Genomic DNA, 19,454 nt, shown 5'->3' with positions numbered 1-19,454 from the left:
TATGCTTGGGTGGAGGATGAGCTCCCTCTCCATGATTCTTCCTGTGGGGGTCCTGGTGTGTGTGTGGTACAGGGGACAGGAGTCTGCCCCAGGGCCCCAGGGGGAAAGCCATAGGAGTCACTAGGGAGGGGAAGTGTTGGATATCACCTGGTCCCGCATGTCCCTCAAGTCTTGATTTCAGGTATGCTGTCCCACTGCTGCCAAGAGAATAGTCCAGAAATTGAAAACTGTATCAGGACCACATTCGCATGTCATTTGAAATCACTTATGTATGTGTCAGTTAAAAATCAGATTCCACACAGAAGCCCAGACTGTCAGCTTCTCCTGAGAAATGGGAAGTTCCGGAGCTCTGAACACTAGAGCTTGGTAATGGCTACTTCCTTTAAAATGGCCACAAACTCTAAGTGCCCGTAATTCCCTGGTGCTCACCCTTACCCACTTCAGTCACTGATGTCACCTGCCTGGCCTCTGAGGCATTTGAGTCTGAGACACTTGGCACCCTCTTACTTGTCAGGTCATAGAGCCTATTTTCAGACTCAGAAACAGAGTCATTCTTTGAAAGGAAGATGTAGTATGTGAAGCTCCCTTGCATGTGGCCATTGTAGGGTTGTAGCACCTTCAACACCTGGCCTTTTCCTTAGAACCCTAGGGTTCAGGTGTCGGGACCCTGCCTGTTACCTCCTGGCCTGATGCTTTACCTCCTTAGAATTTCCTTAGTTTGGGGGTTGGAGTTGACTCCTCAATCCAGACACTGGGAATTCTAGTAGAAATGGGGAGAAAAGATGCTGTTTGGGAGTGAAGGTCTTGGAGAAAGCTCTTGAAATGTAGGGGGTCTTCCCCTGAGGTTTTTGAACTTAGTCACCAGAGAGGAGAATGTCAAGGGTCAAGAGAATGGGTTGGAATCCTGGCTGTACCAGTGACTTGCTATGCAGTTCTGGCCCAGTCAACAAATAGTAATTAGTCATCTGCTAAGGGCTGGGCACTGTACCAGGCACCATGCAAGACAGTTGCAGTGCTTGCCGTCTTAGAGTCTAGCACCAATGCAGGGGGACATGGGAAACATAAAATTACAAATAATCATAAAATTCTCAGTCTGTTCCCTAATCTGAACCTTAGGGTCTTTGTATAATGAAAAGATGGAGCAGGACAGTCTTTAAGAAGGGTGACCATATGCCCTGGCCAACCTGGGCCAGTCTCAATGACCTTGGTGTAATTATTAATGGTGCCCCTTTCACTCACAGAAGGGCTCAGTTTAGAAAATAAATTGTGTGGTCACTTTATCTTTAGGGGACACACCTGATCTAACAGACCAGGAGGTGACAGGCCTAATTTCAGATTGTGGATATCCTTTGAAATGACCTTGAGGGGGCATTTTTCTGGATTGTCGCTCTTTATATTGTTGTTTGATTATTTCTGATGGAGGGAGAGAGACAGGAATCACACAGATGGCAAATCAGGAAACAAAGAAAAAGAGAATACCCTTCTTTTTGGCACATGAGCTAGATTGGGGTGGGCATCAAGATCCCAAGAAGTCAGGGGTCCAGAGGAGATGAGGCTTTTCTGACTGTTCCTCCTACCCCCGCCTCTCTCTCCATATTCCTCAGTCCTGGCTTCTTATCATGGATTCAACTTGGATGTGGAGCAGCCCATGATCTTTCAAGAAGATGGAGCTAGCTTTGGACAGAGCGTGGCCCAGTTTGGCAGATCTAGGTAGGCCATGCCCACCCCCCACCCCACCTCTATCCCTTCAACCTGCAGGCAAATGGCTGAATATGGCATGCTCAAGAGGTGTCCTGGAGGAAGGGCAGCATGGGCAAGAAGCCTGTCCATCACTCTTCCAAGGCCCCTGGCACCCTTACTACTAACTATTCACAATCCCAGGAAGGACCACAAACTCTGGACAAGACAGTGCTTTGGGAGGGAGGTCTTGAATCTGTTCCTCGGTGACCAGTACATGTGACCAGTATAGTCACCCTTGCACTTGGAGTAATGTTTTACAGTCTTCCTCTTGAAATTATTAATAATTTAATCTTAGCATGTGTGTTTTGTAAGTAAAATTGATGGGACAGTGGAGATGTGCTGGGGGCTTGGAGCCTTGGCTCACATGCAGCCCAGCCTTCTGCAGAATGTTTCTCAGCTGCCACCCTCAGCCCCTGGCATGAGCTGAGCAAGGTCAGGGTTGGCTGGGGCACACAGTTCGCCCAGTCCTATGAGGGTTTGCACTGGTCCGGTGAGTGTCCCTGTGCCTGAGGGAATGCAACACTAAAGAGCAAACAGGAAATACCAGGACAGGTAGAGAGGAGTACTGCCAAAGGAAAAAAAAAAAAAAGGAAAAAAACTTTTTCCGTGAACAAGAGGCCCCACATTTTTATTTCACTCTGGGACCGGCAAATTATGTACCTCACCTTGCCTCCAGAAGCTCACATTTTCAGGTCCCAGTGACAGGGACCCAAAATGTTGAAGTTACCATGTGATGCAAACATAACCAAAGTCTGGGAGGCATAGGAAGGGAGAGATCAAACCCAGGAGGGAATTCCAGGAAGGCATCACAGAGGGGGTGGCATTGTCAATGAGCCTGAGAATACGGGAAGATTCAGCTGGCCAAGAAGTAACATCTTGAGGTCACTGAGTTCTACATGCACATCCATCTTCCCTCCTCACCCAGCTGGCAGGCTGGGACATGGAAGCAAGTGCCAGGTGCCAGAGTTTTGTTTTTTCTTTCTTTCTTTGTTTTGAAATACAGAGCTTGTAAACTGAAGTGCACAAACTTGAAAGGTCCAACTCAATGAATTTTTCATATGTGTATAGCCAGGTAACTGCTGCCTAGATCAAGGTGTAGAACATCTTCAGCCCCCCTCCCCTGGGTTCCCTTGGGCTCTTCCCAATGATGCAAAACCCAACAAATCCAAAGGTAATCACTGCTTCACTTTTATCACCATTAGTTTGTGCTCAGGCCCTATTCAGAAGATACATATATGTATAACTATTGATTAACCACTGTTCCCCAGTATTTCCAATAAAGTAAATAATATATACTGGATGACATTCTGATTGCTACAAAGTTATTGTTTTTCCTGGTTTTTGCTGAATCATAACCTAAATACCAAAAAGACTAAGCCTATGTGTAAGGGATGGATGGGGTAAAGAAAAGCATGCAGATCAATGGTTTAAGATATTTTCACCCTTTTAGGTCAGCAGGTACCAGACTTCTATGTCTGTACCATCTATTTAGGTTTCCATCAGCAATTCTCAGACACACAGGGATTTCAGCTTTCCATAAAGGGATAGATTTCTAGAAAGAATCTTTAAATACTAATTTAACAAGGCTTGCTTGGCTAATTAATTAAAAGACACAAACATTTGTTTAGTTACTTGAGTGGAGAGGTTTTTGGTAGATATTACTTTTATTCAAAATTTAAAAATTCTCTCCTTTCAAGGAGTTTTGCAAAAATTGTTGCACTTATGTGACTATAGATTTTGGTATGGATTCTGATACTGCTGCTTTAAATTGTCCAATTTAAATTATTTATATTTAAATTGTCCAATTAATTACAGAATCATCTATTTGTCTTGATAATTTGTGGCTTTAGCAGATTTTTCCATTTAACTTGAGGTGATCTATTTCTTGGGTGGCTCAGAATAATGGCACCCCCAAAACAAAACGCACTTGCCCATGGTTGGGAAATGCTGTTTTGCTTTGAATAGTTTTATTTTTGGTGAATGCTAAAAAAAAAAACAACAACACTCAAAACCATTTTGTATATAAATACACATTTATTTATGTATACACACACACAAACAAAGAAAAAGTCCAGCATGGTCCTTCAGCACATGTGGGTTAAACTCAGGCCCTGTTATTTGAAGCCTCATGAGTGGCAAATGCCAAGAGCTTCCCTCTCAAAGTCTCACTTCCCTGCTACACAGTGATACTTCCTCACCTGAAGCACCCTCTGCTCTTACCCCTCCTGCAATTGTATGTCATGCTTGTGCCTTCAGAGTCGTGGTGGGAGCCCCCCTGGAGGTGGTGGCGGTCAACCGAACAGGACAGATGTACGACTGTGTGGCTGCCACTGGCCTATGTCAACCCATACCACTGCACAGTGAGTGACTGCACCCAGGAATTGTGGCCCTCAATCCTCCTCTACTGCAGTGCCCCTTCCTTGGCCTCTAGCCCTGACTCTCCCCCCAAATGGGAGTGTGCCCATGAATGTAATCATGTGTATCTGCCCTCTCAGCACCCCCAGAGGCCGTGAACATGTCCCTGGGCCTCTCCCTGGCAGCCTCCACCAATCACTCCTGGCTGCTGGTAAGTTTCCCTGGGTCATAGGAGGGTGACAAGGGGAGAAGCAGGGGCCAGGGGAGGCTGGGGCTGGAGGAGAAGAGTATGGAGAGTTTGGGGTGACCCCTTGCTCACACAGGCCTCTGCCTTTAGGCCTGTGGCCCCACCATGCACAGAGCCTGTGGGGAGAATATGTATGCAGAAGGCTTCTGCCTCCTGTTGGGCTCCCACCTGCAGACCATTTGGACCATGCCTGCTGCCCTGCCAGGTAGGTCCCTATAGAGACAGCAATTCTATGTGAGTACATGCTGGTGCTGAAGAGTGGGCAGAGCATGAGACCGTCGTCTTGGCTTCCTGTGCCCATGGCCCTTTCCCAGAGGCCTCTGCAAGCCCAAGAAGGTCTGGGAGCATGGTCTGGCCTGGCAGGGAGGGCAGCTCACAGCAGGAACTCTAAGCTGGTCAAGGGGAGAAAGTTCTGATGGAGCAGAAGGGAACCTCAGAGTGCTGGCTGCAGGAGGCATGAGGGTCTCACAGTGGTCAACAGGTGCAGGGAGGCTTTTTGGGCTTTCAGAGGAAAGGCCTTGGGTGGTGAAAATGTGGTGAGGATGATAGTTCCAAGGATCCAAGAGGGAGGCTGTTCTGGATCATTCCCTGCTGAACTTCTAAGGGCAGAAAATGGTAGGGCCATGGAAAATGTGATGCACAATTTTGCCAGCACTGATGCCTTCTACAGAGAATGGTGCCAGAGACACTGAGCAGCATCTCTCAGAGGGCCAGTCTAAATAAGTTTGTCTTCTGTGTCCTTGGGGCAAGTGGCTTCATTCCCTGGGCTTTAATTTCCTCATTGGTAAACTGGGTCTTAATAATCAAGGTGGTTACGAGGATTAAAAGATTTAATATATAGGGATGCCTGGGTGGCTCAGTCTGTTAAGCAGCTGCCTTTGGCCCAGGTCATGATCCCAGGGTCCTGGGATCGAGTCCCACATGGGGCTCCTTGCTCAGCGGGGAGCCTGCTTCTCCCTCTCTCTCCCTCTGCTTGTGCTCTCTCTGTCAAATAAAATCTTTTAAAAAAAAGATTTAATATATATAAAGTGTTTAGACCTCTGCCTGACACATAATATGTGAGTACCATTATGACCGATCTTCTAGCTAGGACCATGTGTTTGGACTAGGAGAAGGAGATAATGGGCTCCAAGTCAGAGGGGCCACTCAAGGTGCTGACTGAGAGCAATGCTTTGGACTAGAGATGCCATGATGCCAGGCATGGTGGGCTTTGAGGCAAAGGTGAAGTTGCAGCAGAAACACCTCCTACCCAAATTGTGAGAACAGTCTACAGAGGGGACAGAGAAAGTGGAGGGTGGGAGTCCAGGAGTCTTGGGGGTACCATGACCTGCCTGGGATGTCTATGCAGCCAGGGTAGGGGATGTGGCATTTAAACACTAGCAGGTAAGTCTCTTCTCCTAGATGTCTCCGTGATTCATGAGGTGGGATACCTGATGAAAATGGAACACAGACACGTAAGCCTGGTATAAGCAAAGCAAATTTGAGTAGAGGTAGAAGTGACTGGGTGCCAGTCAATGCCTGATGCCTGGTGTGCATCTTTATTGCACCCTCACAAGATTCAGGGTGGTAGGCAGGATGATCCCATCTTACAAGCAAGAAAACTGAGGCTCAGAGAGCTGAGTTCCGGTTGTTAGGAAGTGACAGAGCCGAGACCTGGAGCCAACCTTGCCTGACTGACTTGGTCTTTTTTTTCAGAAGGCGCTCAGCTATAGCCTGGTGCCTGCTATTGGAAGCCCAGTGGAGACAGTAAAAAGAACAAGAAACAGAAGTGATATTGTGAGGGAACTTGCCACCATTATGGCCTGAGAGAGGATATAAGGGGTGGTTTTGTGGTGCAGCTAACAAAGTAAGCACAAGTGCAAGATGTGGGGATGGGGACCTTCAGCTACCCAGCTGTGGGGGATATCAGGTGAGGAGGGGAGCAGTGAGGGTTTCTTGGCCTGCCACATGGGGGGCTGAACTTCCTGGTCAAGAAAGCAGGGAAGGAAGTGGCCTTCCATTTCTTCTCAGCAGGGGTGAAGCACCAGCTTGTTGCATAGGTGGGATGGGGGAGGTGTGGGGAGCGAGGAGAAAGTATTTTTGCTTCAGTGGCAGGAGGCCAGCTGCCACAGTTCAGCATCATGCCTCATTACTGTCTGTGGAGGCTGATCTCCCACCACCATGGGAGCAACACAGGATGTGAGGCACTGGTGGAGGAACCAACTGGGTCCTTCACACTGACCACAAGCACTTATGTGAGTTTGGCGTCAATGTGAAGTGTCTTATTTGTTTATGGGTGTATGGTGTGACTTTTCATTATGGCGGACTCCATGAGGGCAGGGGTGGTATCTTTTTTTCAAGCTATGGTCTTAGACCAGGTTTCCTGAGAAACAGACTCTGAGGCTCATTTGGGAATACTCTTGGGAGCAATAGTTCTGAGAGCATGAAGGAAGCAGGACTGAGCGGAGAAAGAAGGTGGACTGTGATGGATCAGAACAGACCCTCAGCTAACCCAGAGGAGCTTGGAACATGGCTGGATGCAGGTCGCCCCCAGGAGCAGGAGTTGTAATCTTGGGCAAGACATCTGCTGAGTTATCAACTGGGAGCCATCGACAGCTACCCCCTGTAGCTGATAATAAGGACCTCTGTCCTGAGAGGGGGTGGGTCTTCTTGGTGGCAACCTTAGCATCTGCTGCTGGTGTGTTCTTGTGCCTGGAACAATGCCTGGCACGTGGTGATGATATGCTAACACATCAGCTAATCCCCCTCACAGCTATGGGAGGCCAGTCCTGTCTTAAGCATTTTGTGTACACATTAACACTTTTTATCCTACCCCGTGTGTTAGGCACTATTATTATCCCCATTTTACAGATGGGAAAACTGAAGCCCAGTGGAGTTACATAACTTGCCTGAATTCACCACTAGTAGGTGGCAGAGCTGGGGTTTAAGCCCAGCATGCTCAGAATGCACACTTGAATCACTTTCTAAATTGCCTTCCCCTTGTGCTCTATGACATTCCTAGTGTGTATTCAACAAATATTTGTTGAGTAATTGAATGAGGAACCCATCTGGCCTCTGTCCTTTACTTCTTTCTCCCCTTTCTAGGCCTTGTGGAAGGAGGGAAGCAAGGGACTCTGCAGGGTGGGTGTGGGGGTGCGGGGTCAACAGATTTTTTTTTTTTTTTAGTTTAGAATGCTTTTAAAATTAAGTGTTAATTTTAATTCCAGTATAGTTACCATACAGTGTTATATTAGTTTCAGGTGTACAATATACTGATTCAACAATTCCATATATCACTTGGTGCTCCTCACAAGTGCACTCCTTAATCCCCATCACTTATTTAACCCATCCCCCCCCCACCTCCCCTCTGGTAACCATCAATTTGTTCTCTTTGGTTAAGAGTCTGTTCTCTTCTTTGTCTCTCTCATTCTGTCTCTCTGTCTCTCTTTTTTGCTCATTTGTTTTGTTTCTTAAAGTTTGGGCAATGGATTTGGACTTCCTCTGAGGAAGGTGTAGAAACTGGGTGGGAATTGATTCCTAGGCCAAGAATCGCCCCTTAACTCTGTGGAGCCGGAAAGATTTCTGGGCCCTGGCAGACAGCTGGGACCCACACACGCATCTCTGATTCCTTCTTCCTTCTCTACAGAGTGTCCAAGTCAAGAGATGGACATTGTCTTCCTGATTGATGGTTCTGGCAGCATTGTCCAAAGTGACTTTAAGCAGATGAAAGACTTTGTCAGAGCCGTGATGGGACAGTTTGAAGGCACCAACACCCTGGTGAAGACTGGGTCCCCGAGGCCCGGGGAGTGGGGTGGGGGTGGCAGCTGCCTTGGGGAAGACCAACCTAGGAGGAAGCTTGGTGTTGCTGGGGGTTGGCTCATTGGACCTGTGCCTGATACTTGTGTCCTGGTGCATGGCTGATTTGAGCCCTGACCTGAGGAAATTCCCCCATGGCATTTAATATGTCCCCACATGGCCTAGGAAATACAGTTTTTTACTGTTTAGAAGCATTGAAAGGATTGCAAAAGTAGTTTTGCTGTGAAATCAGACTGAAGGTACCTTGGCCAAATAATTAATGATTTCTTTATTACGTTTTCCATGTAACTCATGATTTATCTTATTATTTTATTTCCCAGTAATTAGTGTATATGTATGTAGAAATTCTTGAGAAGTGAGGAAATATAGTCTACAAGTTGATTTCATGTAATGAAATTTTTAAAAAGTCCAAGTTTAAGAAATGTTGAGGTAGGAAATGTTATTCCTTGCAAACTCTGAAAGAAGCATCATTTGGTTTTGATTTTCTAGTTTTCTTTTTGGGCCATGTTTCCCCTGGGTTTTAGCCTCAAGAACACATGGAAAGTGGTTTTTAAAACCAAAGTTATTCCAAAATAAAATGTTTATTGAAGAATAACTCCTGAGCTCCAGGGCCTTCCTCTTCTCCTTTGCAGTTCTCCCTGATACAGTACTCCAACTACCTGAAGATCCACTTCACCTTCACCCAATTCCAGAGCAGCTTGAGCCCTCAGAGCCTGGTGGATCCCATCGTCCAACTGGATGGCCTGACATTTACAGCCACGGGCATCCTGACAGTGGTGTAAGTTTCCCCTTCTGCCTCATGTGGATAAGCTGCCACACCACTTCCTCATGCTGGTCTGCACAGCCCTTCTGCAGGGCTGTGGGAAATCTGGGGAAAGGGGCTCAAAAGGGAAGTGAAGGGGCTGTAAGTGGAGACTTCCCTGGAATGTTCTCTTCATATAGGACAGCACTCCTCTGCAGTGTTTCCTCTTTGCCTGGCTTGGGATTGGCTGGACCCTGATTCCAACTAGGGAAGCCAGAGACATGGGCTTTGGTTCAGACATACCCGAGTTCTCATTCTGGCTCCCTGCTGGTGACCTGGGCCACCCTGGGATTTACTGACTCTTTCAAGTCTCAGCAAACTGTCAAATGAGGATAAACTTACAACTTGGTTTTAAGAATTAAAGGAGATAACATGCATGCAATGCTTCTGCACCAGAAGTGCTAGATAAGTGGTTGGTGTTTTATCCAGAGAATGGTGCACTCACGTTTTACCTCCCTGGCAGAGACTTGGGAATTGTTGCCAAGTGTTTTCTTTGCGTCTCTCTCCTCACTCATTTCCCTCTCTTCCCACATTCCTCATCCATATGAACTCTGCATTAACTGGGTGCTTACCATGTATGTGCCTGACCAGCTAGGACGACCATAAAGAAATGACTTAGGTGGTGGGGCCAGAACAGAAGATGTGGCTCTTATGGGAAAGAAATAGGCTAAATGTCTGGGATTTTCAACTTCCTGTGCACCTCTGGGTGCCACTCTGGGGATGGTGCTGGAGAAATGCTGAATAAAGGATGCTCCTGCCAAATGTACCCTCTTTACTGCTGGGTGGCTTTTCTGCCTTGAACACTGGCCGCATGGGACTGGACAACCAAGAGGAATGCCTCTGTCCCTTGAATTGAAAGTCACACAGGAGCGGCATCCCTTCTAGCCCTTGGAACTCCTCCCAGTGGTGGGTGACGGTGTGGTTCTCCTCAACACCCATTCTACTCCCCTCACCCAGAACAGCAGCTTCCCCACTCCCCAGAACCAAAGCCATCTCAGGGCTTCTCTGTCACTGTTTTTTGTTTTTTGTTTTTTTGTTTTTTTCTTTTTAGAAGTTTCATTACAAAAAAGATAAAAAATTGCAATAACATTAAGGAAATTTTTGGAAAAAGTATTACAGTCCCTCTACCAACCACCTCACAGTATTTTAGCAAAAAGAAAGGATAAAAACAAATGAATAAACAAATCCCACCCACAAAGCACAGGGCCATTTCCATCCTTGTTTTTATTCAGACATATTTCATATAGTCACAATGTGGGCAGAAACAAGTTTCGTCCTGCCTTTTTTTTTCATCTACTACATGAACCTGTGCCATGTTTCTCTACAGCTTTTACTGTTTTCCTTTGAAATGGCTCTGTATTTTCTTACAAAGCAGGTGGATCATGATTTGCTAAACCCCTTCCCTGATCTTGGACATTTAGCTTGTTTCCAGTATTATATGTTGAGTATGTGTGTGTGTGTGTTTATTCTGCATTTATAGAACTATATGAGCATATAGTTACATTTTTAATCATTTGTAATAGCTACCACAGAATTACTGCTTACCTTTGGCCATTCACTGTTTTAAAAGCTTTCCCTCATTTGATCCTCAAAATAACCTCATATGATTTATCTCATTTATCTATTGTTGCCTAAAAAACCACTCCCAAATTTAGTGGCTTAAGCAACAACTCTTTTATTAATATTTTTTGTGACTTGGGACTCATCTGTTTTCAGAAGCTGGAACATGAGAGATTCATTCACATGGTCCTGCCTGGGTAGGACTCGCTGGAAGGCTGGGCTCAGCTGGGATGGAGGAGCCTTCCTCTCCATAGCTATAGAAGCTACAGAAGTCTTGAGCTATAGACTTCCCTCATGGTGGCTCAGGGCTTCCCAAAATGAAAGAGCTAACAAGGCTTCTTAGGCCCATAATTGGCATGGTGTCACTTCCATTTCATGCTACTGCTGAAACTGGTCACAGGTCAGACTCAATATGGGAAGGGAACCAGGTGTGGCACACTGGGGGTGATCTTTGAAGAACAGCTATGGTACAATTATTATTCTCACCTTCACAGAGAGAAGCAGAGGCTCAAAGAGGTAAAGCAACTGTCCAAGTCTGTCAGACTGTAAAGTTCCTACTCTGAACCATACTGCCTCCTGGAAATGAGGTTCCATGGTAGATGGAATTATAGAAAAAGGAATATGAGTACCTTTATTATTGATCTTACTAATCATTGCATGACTTTCAAAAAAGGTTGAGGCAATTTTTTTTAAACATGGCTGACACAGACTGATGGTACCAGGACTCCTCAGTCTCTCCATATGAGCTTCTACTGCTACAGATTATTTCTTTCCAGAATCAATTTCATCTACAGAGAGTCATCTCCCTTTCTTCCTTGACAGGAAAGAACTATTTCATAGTAAGAATGGGGCCCGTAAAAGTGCCAAGAAGATCCTCATTGTCATCACAGATGGGCAGAAATACAGAGACCCCCTGGAGTACAGAGACGTCATCCCTCAGGCAGAGAGAGCTGGCATCATTCGCTATGCCATTGGGGTATGTCCTTTTCCTCATGTCACCCTCAGACTCAGGCTCAACCTCACCCAGGCAGAAAGGCTGGTGGGCTCCTCCTCAGCTGTCTCTCTGCCACAGGTGGGAAATGCTTTCCAGGAACCCACTGCCAGGCAGGAGCTGAACACCATTGGCTCAGTGCCCTCTCAAGACCACGTGTTCAGGGTGGACAACTTTGCAGCACTCAGCAGCATCCAGGAGCAGCTGCAAGAGAAGATCTTTGCAGTTGAGGGTAAATGCAGGGCGAGCTTGGGTCTTGGAATAGAAAGGTTCTGGACCCAGTTGTTCCCTGAAGTTCTGAGAGGCCATCCCTATTCACAGCTCACCCAAAATTGTGCCCCAGAACCTGAGCTTCAGATTCATTCTTCTCCTTCTGCTCTGAGTCCTTATGGTCTCATGGCCCCCAGAGCCTAAATGACCTGTTTCCCCACAGGAACCCAGTCGAGGACAAGTAGCTCCTTCCAACATGAGATGTCACAAGAAGGCTTCAGTTCAGTACTCACAATGGTGGGTGGAACACGTACTTGATAAACAGGTCTCAGGCACCAATCCTGGGCCAACCCTGTGCTGGGAGTTGGGACCCAGAAGTAAATAAGAAAGCAGATTCTGTCTTCAATGTCACTGTCTGTTTGGAGAGAGGCATATAGGCAGTGTATGTAGGTGGTAGGAGCATAGCAGAGAACAGGATAGCCACGACTCCCGCTCTCATAGGGCACATATCCAGTGGGAGGAGACAACAAACAACAAAAAATATCTTCAGATTGTGCTAGGCATTAGGATAGAGCAAGACAGGTGCTCAGAGGAGGCCTGAGGAGTGACAACTGAGGCCGAATGATGAGAAAAGGCCAGCCCTGGAAAAATCTGGGAGAGATCACTCCAGGTAGAGGAAAAAGCAAGTGCAAAGGTCTTGAGGCATGAACATGGTTACTGCACTAGAGAGATAGAAGGGCCAGCATAGCTGGAGCAGAGTGAGAGAGGGGGGTGGAAAGATGGGAAAGACCATATCATGCAGATGAAAGAAATAACAATATAGTGTGACTTGTGTGCAAGTCGATGTGTGCTCAAAATATCCAGAGGGATTTGCTTCAAAGTAATTTTGGGGGTGAGGAGGGGGGACATAGAAATGAAACAAGGTTGGTCATGAATTGATCACTGAAGCTGGCTCATGGGTACTTGGGAGTTCATTATGCATTTCTTTCTACTTTTGTATATGTTCTAAATTATCCATAATCAAAAGTTTAAAAAGGCAATAAAAAAGTATGCAGAGTAGGAAATGCCTATCACTCCCTGAGGGAGCCAACGAAGACCTCACAGAGGAGGTGAGTTTGAGGTTGACTCTTCCTGAGAGAGGAGTTGAGTCTTAGAAAGAGAGAAGAGAGAGGTGTCCAGGTCAAAAGCTTCATGTGTTTAAACATAGGGTAACTCCACAGGTTTGACTGGAGAGGACCCTAGATTCCATCCTCAGGGTCTTGGTGGCAGGGAGCCATGTTGGATTGCCAGCTGGGTGATGGCTATATGTTTGTTGGTTCTGAGGAAACAGACTCTGGGGTACTGGAGGATGGAACAGAAAGGAGCCAGCTAGGAGGCAGAAAGGGCAGTGGATGAGAACAGTTGGGACTTACCGGAACAGTGGCACTGGGGATGGCTGAGAGACATTAGGAGTGAGGGACACTGAAGTTGCTGAAGAGGACTGAGGAGGGAGAAAGAGAATGCCAAATAATGAGCAGAGTCAGTGGCAGGCATTGCTTTGGAATAGGCTGTCTTCTTTTGGCTCAGGCCTGCTCAGCCCTGGAATCCTTTCCTCCCAGGATGGACCAGTTCTGGGGGCTGTGGGGAGCTTCAGCTGGTCTGGAGGTGCCTTCCTGTACACCCAAAATATGAGCTACACTTTCATCAACATGTCTCAAGAGAATGTGGACATGAGGGACTCTTACCTGGGTGAGAAAAGGCTGTGGCTGGGGGCACAGGTGGGACATGAGCTGCCTGGGAAGGGCAGGAGCTCAGGGATGGGGAGGAAGCCTTTGTGCTGAGGCCTGCCCTCCTCAGGTTACTCCACTGAGCTGGCTCTTTGGAAGGGGGTCCAGAGCCTGATCCTGGGGGCCCCCCGCCATCAACATACCGGGAAAGCTGTCATCTTCACCCAGGCATCTGGGCAATGGAGGCCAAAGGCTGAAGTTGCAGGGACTCAGGTTGGGTGTTGAGGAAACCAGAGTGGAACATAAGGGTGGCAGGGTCTCCAGGGGCAGAGGGGGAGGAGATGAAGGGGTTTGGAAGCCTGTGGGGGGAAGGTCCTGGTGGCTGGGGAGAAGTGGGTCCTGTCCCAGAAGGGGGTGCCTCTGGCAGGGGCAGGCAGGATGACTTCAGGCTCTGCCTTGCAGATTGGCTCTTATTTTGGGGCCTCCCTCTGCACTGTGGATGTGGATGGAGATGGCAGCTCTGACCTTGTCCTCATCGGGGCTCCCCATTACTACAAGCCAACCCAGGGGGGCCAGGTGTCTGTGTGCCCCTTGCCCCAGGGGGTGAGTGTCTGATGAGAGCTGGGCTGGGTGAGGCCTGGGTGTGGGGTGGAGGGGTTGCCTGGGTTGGGACCTGACACTGGTTTTGTTCTGCAGAGGGCTAAGTGGCAGTGTGAGGTCATTCTCTGTGGGGAGCAGGGCCACCCGTGGGGCCGCTTTGGGGCAGCCCTGACAGTGCTGGGGGATGTGAATGGGGACAAGCTGACAGACGTGGCCATCGGGGCCCCAGGAGAGCAGGAGAGCCGGGGTGCTGTCTACCTATTTCATGGAACCTCAGGACTGGGCATCAACCCCTCCCACAGACAGGTGAGACCCCTGTCTGCAGCCTCTCCCAGTTCCACCTCCTTTTCTATGTCTCAGATTTGCCTGAATGCCCTGTCTTGTCACTGACCTTAACAGTAGCCATGCTTCTTTTAGGGGTTTAGTGCCCTGAATGTCACCAGGCCCAGCTAAGTGCAAAGTATCTCTCCTTTCTCCTTTGGCTCCAAACAGACTTCAGTGTGTGGGCAGCTTAGTGGTTAAGAGATTGCAGGGCCTGGGCCAAATGCCTGTCCAGCCACGTCAGCTGTGTGGCCTTAGGCAAGTGACTGATTTAGCCTCTGGGAGCCTTAGTTTCCTTCTATGAAACATTAAATGAAGGAGCTCTGTGTCTGGGGTCCCTGGGGTCTCACTATGTTTGCTTTCCATTCCTACCCTCTCATCTCTCCTTTTCAATTTTTCCATTCAGATCTGCTTTCACTGCAGTTTCCTTTCCAAATCTTTCTTCTCAAACCTTTCAGATGCCCTCCCCTTGACTTCCACTTTTCCTTTTCCTCTCTGGCCAGCGGATCGCAGGCTCCCAGCTCTCTCCCACACTCCAATATTTTGGGCAGTCACTGAGTGGGGGTCAGGACCTCACCCAGGATGGACTGGTGGACCTGGCTGTGGGGGCCCGGGGACAGGTGCTGCTGCTCAGGTGACAACTCCTCACATCCCACCCTTGCCCACTGTGTGTCCATTCAACAAGCTTCCCCCTCCCTTGTCCTCCTCCCCGGGGCCAGAGTCAGGTCCTCAGCCCCTGTGTGCACCCTCAGGAGTCGGCCAGTGCTGAATGTGGGGGTGGCTATGAGATTCATGCCCTTGGAGGTGGCAAAGGCTGTGTACCAGTGCTGGGGAGATGTGCCATCCACCCTGGAAGCTGCGAGTGCCACAGTCTGTCTCTCTATCCACAAAAGCTCACTGGACCAACTAGGTGAGTTCTTCCCAGTGGACCCAGCACCTTACCCCCCTTGAGGCCCCCAACCCTATCCTCAGGAGGAAATGAGCCCAGGGATCCAGATACCACTTGCATATCCACTCACCTGCCAGTGTTGGAAACCCCGGGCCCCTTCTCTTCCCCTCTCCCCACACCCAGGCCACTAGGCTCTAAGTCCAGGATACAATCTGGAATCTTCCCACTTCTCTCCACCCGCTCCAGCCACTGCCTACCTTGAAGCCACCACTTCTCTTTCCTACTTATACTTTGAGCTGTTTCCATGTCTGTTCTTGCAGCCTGCCATCCTTTCTCCGTAGAGAAACTAGAGGGACCGGTCCTAAAACACAAATCTGGTCTCCTCACTTGCCTGCTTAACCACCCCGCAACCTCTCCTTTCTTCCATTTATAAAGACCAAAATCCTTCTTTACAATGCCCTTGCTGACTTTGCTCCTCCCCGCCCTTCCAACCTCACCTCATCGCACTCTCCCTTTCTGTAAATGTGCCATCCTCCCTCTCCCTTCTGGTCTTAGCCATTGTTCTCATGGTCTGGGACTTTCTCCTCCCCATTCTTCACCAACCTTTGCTTATCCTCCAGGTTGGGGCTCAGACAAGACCCACCCAGGAAGATATTTCTGAGCCCAGGTCTGAATTAGCAAGCCCTCCTTGGTACTACTGAGGATCCCACCATTGGGTTGATTGTGCTGGGGGATTATGGCCTGCATGCTCGTCTCTTTTCCTAGACGGAGAGCTTCATGACAGCAGGGACCATATTTCTCTATCTTCTTCTCCACACATATCCTAGCACCTGATACAGCTCATGGCCCATAGGAAGTGCTCAGCAAATGTTTGTTGCATAAATAAACAAAAACAGAACATTTGAGGTTCTCTTGGACTTTTCATCTTCTGTTCCTTCCTTCTGCTTCAGGTGATGTCCAAAGCTCCATCAGGTATGATCTGGCATTGGACCCAGGCCGTCTGATTTCTCGTGCCATTTTTGATGAGACCAAGAACTGGACTTTGACTCGAAGAAAAACCCTGGGGATGGGAGATTACTGTGAAACCATTAAGCTGCTTTTACCAGTAAGGACTTCCGGTTCTGGGAAAGGGAGGGGGAGAAGGAGCCCAAGGTGAGTCTCTGGCACCTCTGCTCCCTGTTGAGTGAGGGAAGAGGGTGGGGATATTGGGGCTGGAGAGAGGAAAGTTGAGGCCAGAGAACCTGACTCCACAGCTAGGACAGAATGCTGTCCCAAAGTAGGGAATGGATGCAGTTGAGCAGAAGGGCCAGTGGTGGAAAGTAACGAGAAGGGTAGTGGGTTCTTGAAAGCCCATTCTCCCTCAGGACTGTGTGGAGGATGTGGTGAATCCCATCATCCTACGCCTCAACTTCTCCTTGGTGGGGGAGCCCATCCCCTCATCTCAGAACCTTCGCCCTGTGCTGGCTGTGGGCTCACAGGACCTCTTCACTGCTTCTGTGAGTCTTCCAATGAAATCCCAGGGATGTACTGATTTTCACTCTGTCTCTGTGTCTTAAGAACCTATTGTGGTTCTCAACTTTCCATCAAACACATTAAGTCCATAATGCCTCCACCCAGTTACCAAGGCCCTGCCTAGCTTGGACTCTTACACACATCCCAGCTGGTCACCACTTTACCTCAACATAAACTCTCTGATTCTCATTCTCCAAATCCTTCCCAATGTCTGTCATTCCTTCCTCTGTTTCTTTGTCCATGTTGTAGTTCCTACTTGGAAAACATTTCCTTCTCTCCACCTCAAAGATCCTTTCTAGTTCTCTAAGCCCCAGTTTCATCTTCACCCCTTTTGGAAATCACATTCAGCATCTCTCTCTTCTTCTCTGGCTTCCTATTACATCATGGTGATACCAAATATTACATGACTGGAATCATAGCAATCGGCATCTACTTTTGTGGCTCTCTGGGAATTGTGGGTTCTGTGAGTACAAGAGCCATGTCTAATTCACCTGTAGTTTCCACTTTTCCTAACTCCTCACCCAACCCAGAACCTGTCCCTTATTGACACTTGATAATGTTTGTCGAATAATTGTTCCAATGTGAGTTGGATTTAACTCCTCAACTAAACTTTATGCTCCTTGAAGCCAAGGATCTTATCATTCTGCCCCTCCCTTACTGCCCCACTTCTTGACAGTGTCTAGGATAGTGTTGGTGTGGGGTGGGTGCTCAGTAATATTCAACAATGAGCACTCAAGATGAGCGCTCCTAATGAGGGGAATGGAGAAAGATTAAGACATGGATGGGAAGAGAATTTACTGTTTTTCTGCAGCTCCCTTTTGAGAAGAACTGTGGACAAGATCACCTCTGTGAAGGGGACCTGAGTATCAATCTCAGCTTCTCAGGGTGAGCTCTAACTCCTTTCATTTCTAGACACTTAAGCTTTTGGGTCTCCCATCCCCATGGGATGAGAAATGCTTATGTTTCCCTTTGGCTCTCCTTCTAACAAAGAAATTAAATTTTGATTGGAATGTTATCAGTTCATGAGTTCCCACAGTCCCGCCCCTACCCTTGATCCAATTCCAACCTATTTCCAGCAGAGTCTCTTTTTCAGTTTTGTCCTTCCTCCTCCAGCCTGCAGACCCTGGTGGTAGGGAGCTCCCTGGAGCTTAATGTGACAGTGACTCTGTGGAATGAGGGTGAGGATTCCTATGGTACTGTGATCCACTTCTACTACCCAGCAGGGCTGTCCTACCGACGAGTGCTAGGAACCCAGGTAAATAGCTCCCTTGTTCTCTAATGGCCTCTTCCCTGCCCTGGGTTATAGTAGGTTCTTTTTAATTCTTCTATGATGACATGTAAACACAGATACACACAATTCTGAAGGGGAGAGAGAGAGAAAGAGAAAGGTGCATAAAGCAGATGTATAGTTTAATGGATAATATTAAACAAATAGCATATAGCATCCAGGTCAAGAAATAATACACTGCTAGCACCCCCAGAAGTTCTCCCTCCATGTTCATTTCCTCATCAAAACCTCGCTCTCTCCCCAAGGTAACCAGTATTCTGACTTCGTGATAATCAATTCCTTGTATATTTTATGGTTTTACCACCCATGAGCACATCCTTAGAAAAAACTGTTGAGTTTTGTCAATATTTGAAATTTATAGAAACATGTTATATGTTCTTTTGTATATTTATTCATTTCTTCAGCATATGTTTGTGAAATTCATCCATGTTGTTGCTTCTGGATGTAGAACATTTTTATTGTATATAAAATCCCTTTGTATGACCATACCACAATTTATTTACCCATTCCACATTAAAAAAAAAAAGTTTTTATTTAATTTCCAGGTAGTTAACATATAGTGTAATATTGGTTTCAGGAGGTAATTCATCCCATACTTATAACACCCAGTGCTCATCACAAGTCCCTCCTTAATATCCATCACCCATTTAGCCCATCTTCTGTCCACCTCCCCTCCAGGAACCCTCAGTGTGTTCTCTATAGTTGAGTCTCTTATGGTTTGCCTCCCTCTCTTTTTTTCCCTTCCCCTATGTTCATCTGTTTTGTTTCTTAATTCCACATGTGAGTGAAATCATATGGCATTTATCATTGACTGACTTATTTCACTTAGCATAATACCTTCTAGTTCCATCCATGCCATAGCAAATGGCAAGATTTCATTATTTTTGATGGTGGAGTAATGTTCCATTGTATATGTATACCACATCTTCCTTATCCATTCATTACTCAATGGACATTGGGGCTCTTTCCATAGTTAGGCTTTTGAATTTAATGCTGCTATAAACATTGGGGTGCATGTGCCTCTTTTAATCACTATTTTTGTGTTCTTTGGGTAAATGCCTCTAGTGAAATTGCTGAGTCATAGGGTAGTTCTATTTCTTAACTTTTCAAGGAAGCTCCATACTGTTCTCCAGAGTGGCTGCACCAGTTTGCATTCCCACCAATAGTGTAAGAGGGTTCCCCTTTCTCTGCATCATCGCCAACACCTGTTGTGTCTTGTGTTGTTAATGTTAGCCATTCTGACAGGTATGAGGTGATATCTCAATGTAGTTTTGATTTGTATTTCCCTGATGATGAGTGATGATGAGGATGTTTTCATGTGTCTGTTAGCCATCTTTATGTCTTCTTTGGAAAAATGTCTGTTCCTGTCTTCTGCCCATTTCTTAACGGGATTATATATTTTTTGGTTGTTAAGTTTGATAAGTTCTTTATAGATTTT

General features: G+C 47.1%; 1 protein-coding gene across 2 annotated transcripts in view; it reads left to right on the top strand.

Annotated features, from left to right (window-relative positions):
- Nucleotides 1-19,454, top strand: part of ITGAD (integrin subunit alpha D) — a 28,121-nt gene that overhangs the window by 288 nt on the left and 8,379 nt on the right. The window contains exons 2-20 of one of the 2 annotated variants that reach the window (XM_032430744.1): nt 1,605-1,710; nt 3,997-4,100; nt 4,236-4,306; nt 4,433-4,547; nt 7,968-8,098; nt 8,770-8,915; nt 11,322-11,475; nt 11,572-11,722; nt 11,924-11,997; nt 13,299-13,428; nt 13,537-13,679; nt 13,869-14,009; nt 14,103-14,312; nt 14,831-14,961; nt 15,080-15,237; nt 16,167-16,321; nt 16,581-16,712; nt 17,540-17,613; nt 17,842-17,983. In XM_032430744.1, coding sequence (XP_032286635.1) covers nt 1,605-1,710; nt 3,997-4,100; nt 4,236-4,306; nt 4,433-4,547; nt 7,968-8,098; nt 8,770-8,915; nt 11,322-11,475; nt 11,572-11,722; nt 11,924-11,997; nt 13,299-13,428; nt 13,537-13,679; nt 13,869-14,009; nt 14,103-14,312; nt 14,831-14,961; nt 15,080-15,237; nt 16,167-16,321; nt 16,581-16,712; nt 17,540-17,613; nt 17,842-17,983 — 2,468 coding nt within the window. Of the gene's footprint in view, nt 1-1,604; nt 1,711-3,996; nt 4,101-4,235; nt 4,307-4,432; nt 4,548-7,967; nt 8,099-8,769; nt 8,916-11,321; nt 11,476-11,571; nt 11,723-11,923; nt 11,998-13,298; nt 13,429-13,536; nt 13,680-13,868; nt 14,016-14,102; nt 14,313-14,830; nt 14,962-15,079; nt 15,238-16,166; nt 16,322-16,580; nt 16,713-17,539; nt 17,614-17,841; nt 17,984-19,454 lie in introns of both variants that reach the window. The other variant, XM_032430746.1, reaches the window with a different exon arrangement.

Source organism: Phoca vitulina, unplaced genomic scaffold (assembly GCF_004348235.1).
Source record: "Phoca vitulina isolate PV1807 unplaced genomic scaffold, GSC_HSeal_1.0 scaffold45, whole genome shotgun sequence".
Classification (NCBI taxonomy): Eukaryota; Metazoa; Chordata; class Mammalia; order Carnivora; family Phocidae; genus Phoca; species Phoca vitulina.
This window is presented reverse-complemented; position numbering and strand designations above follow the sequence as displayed.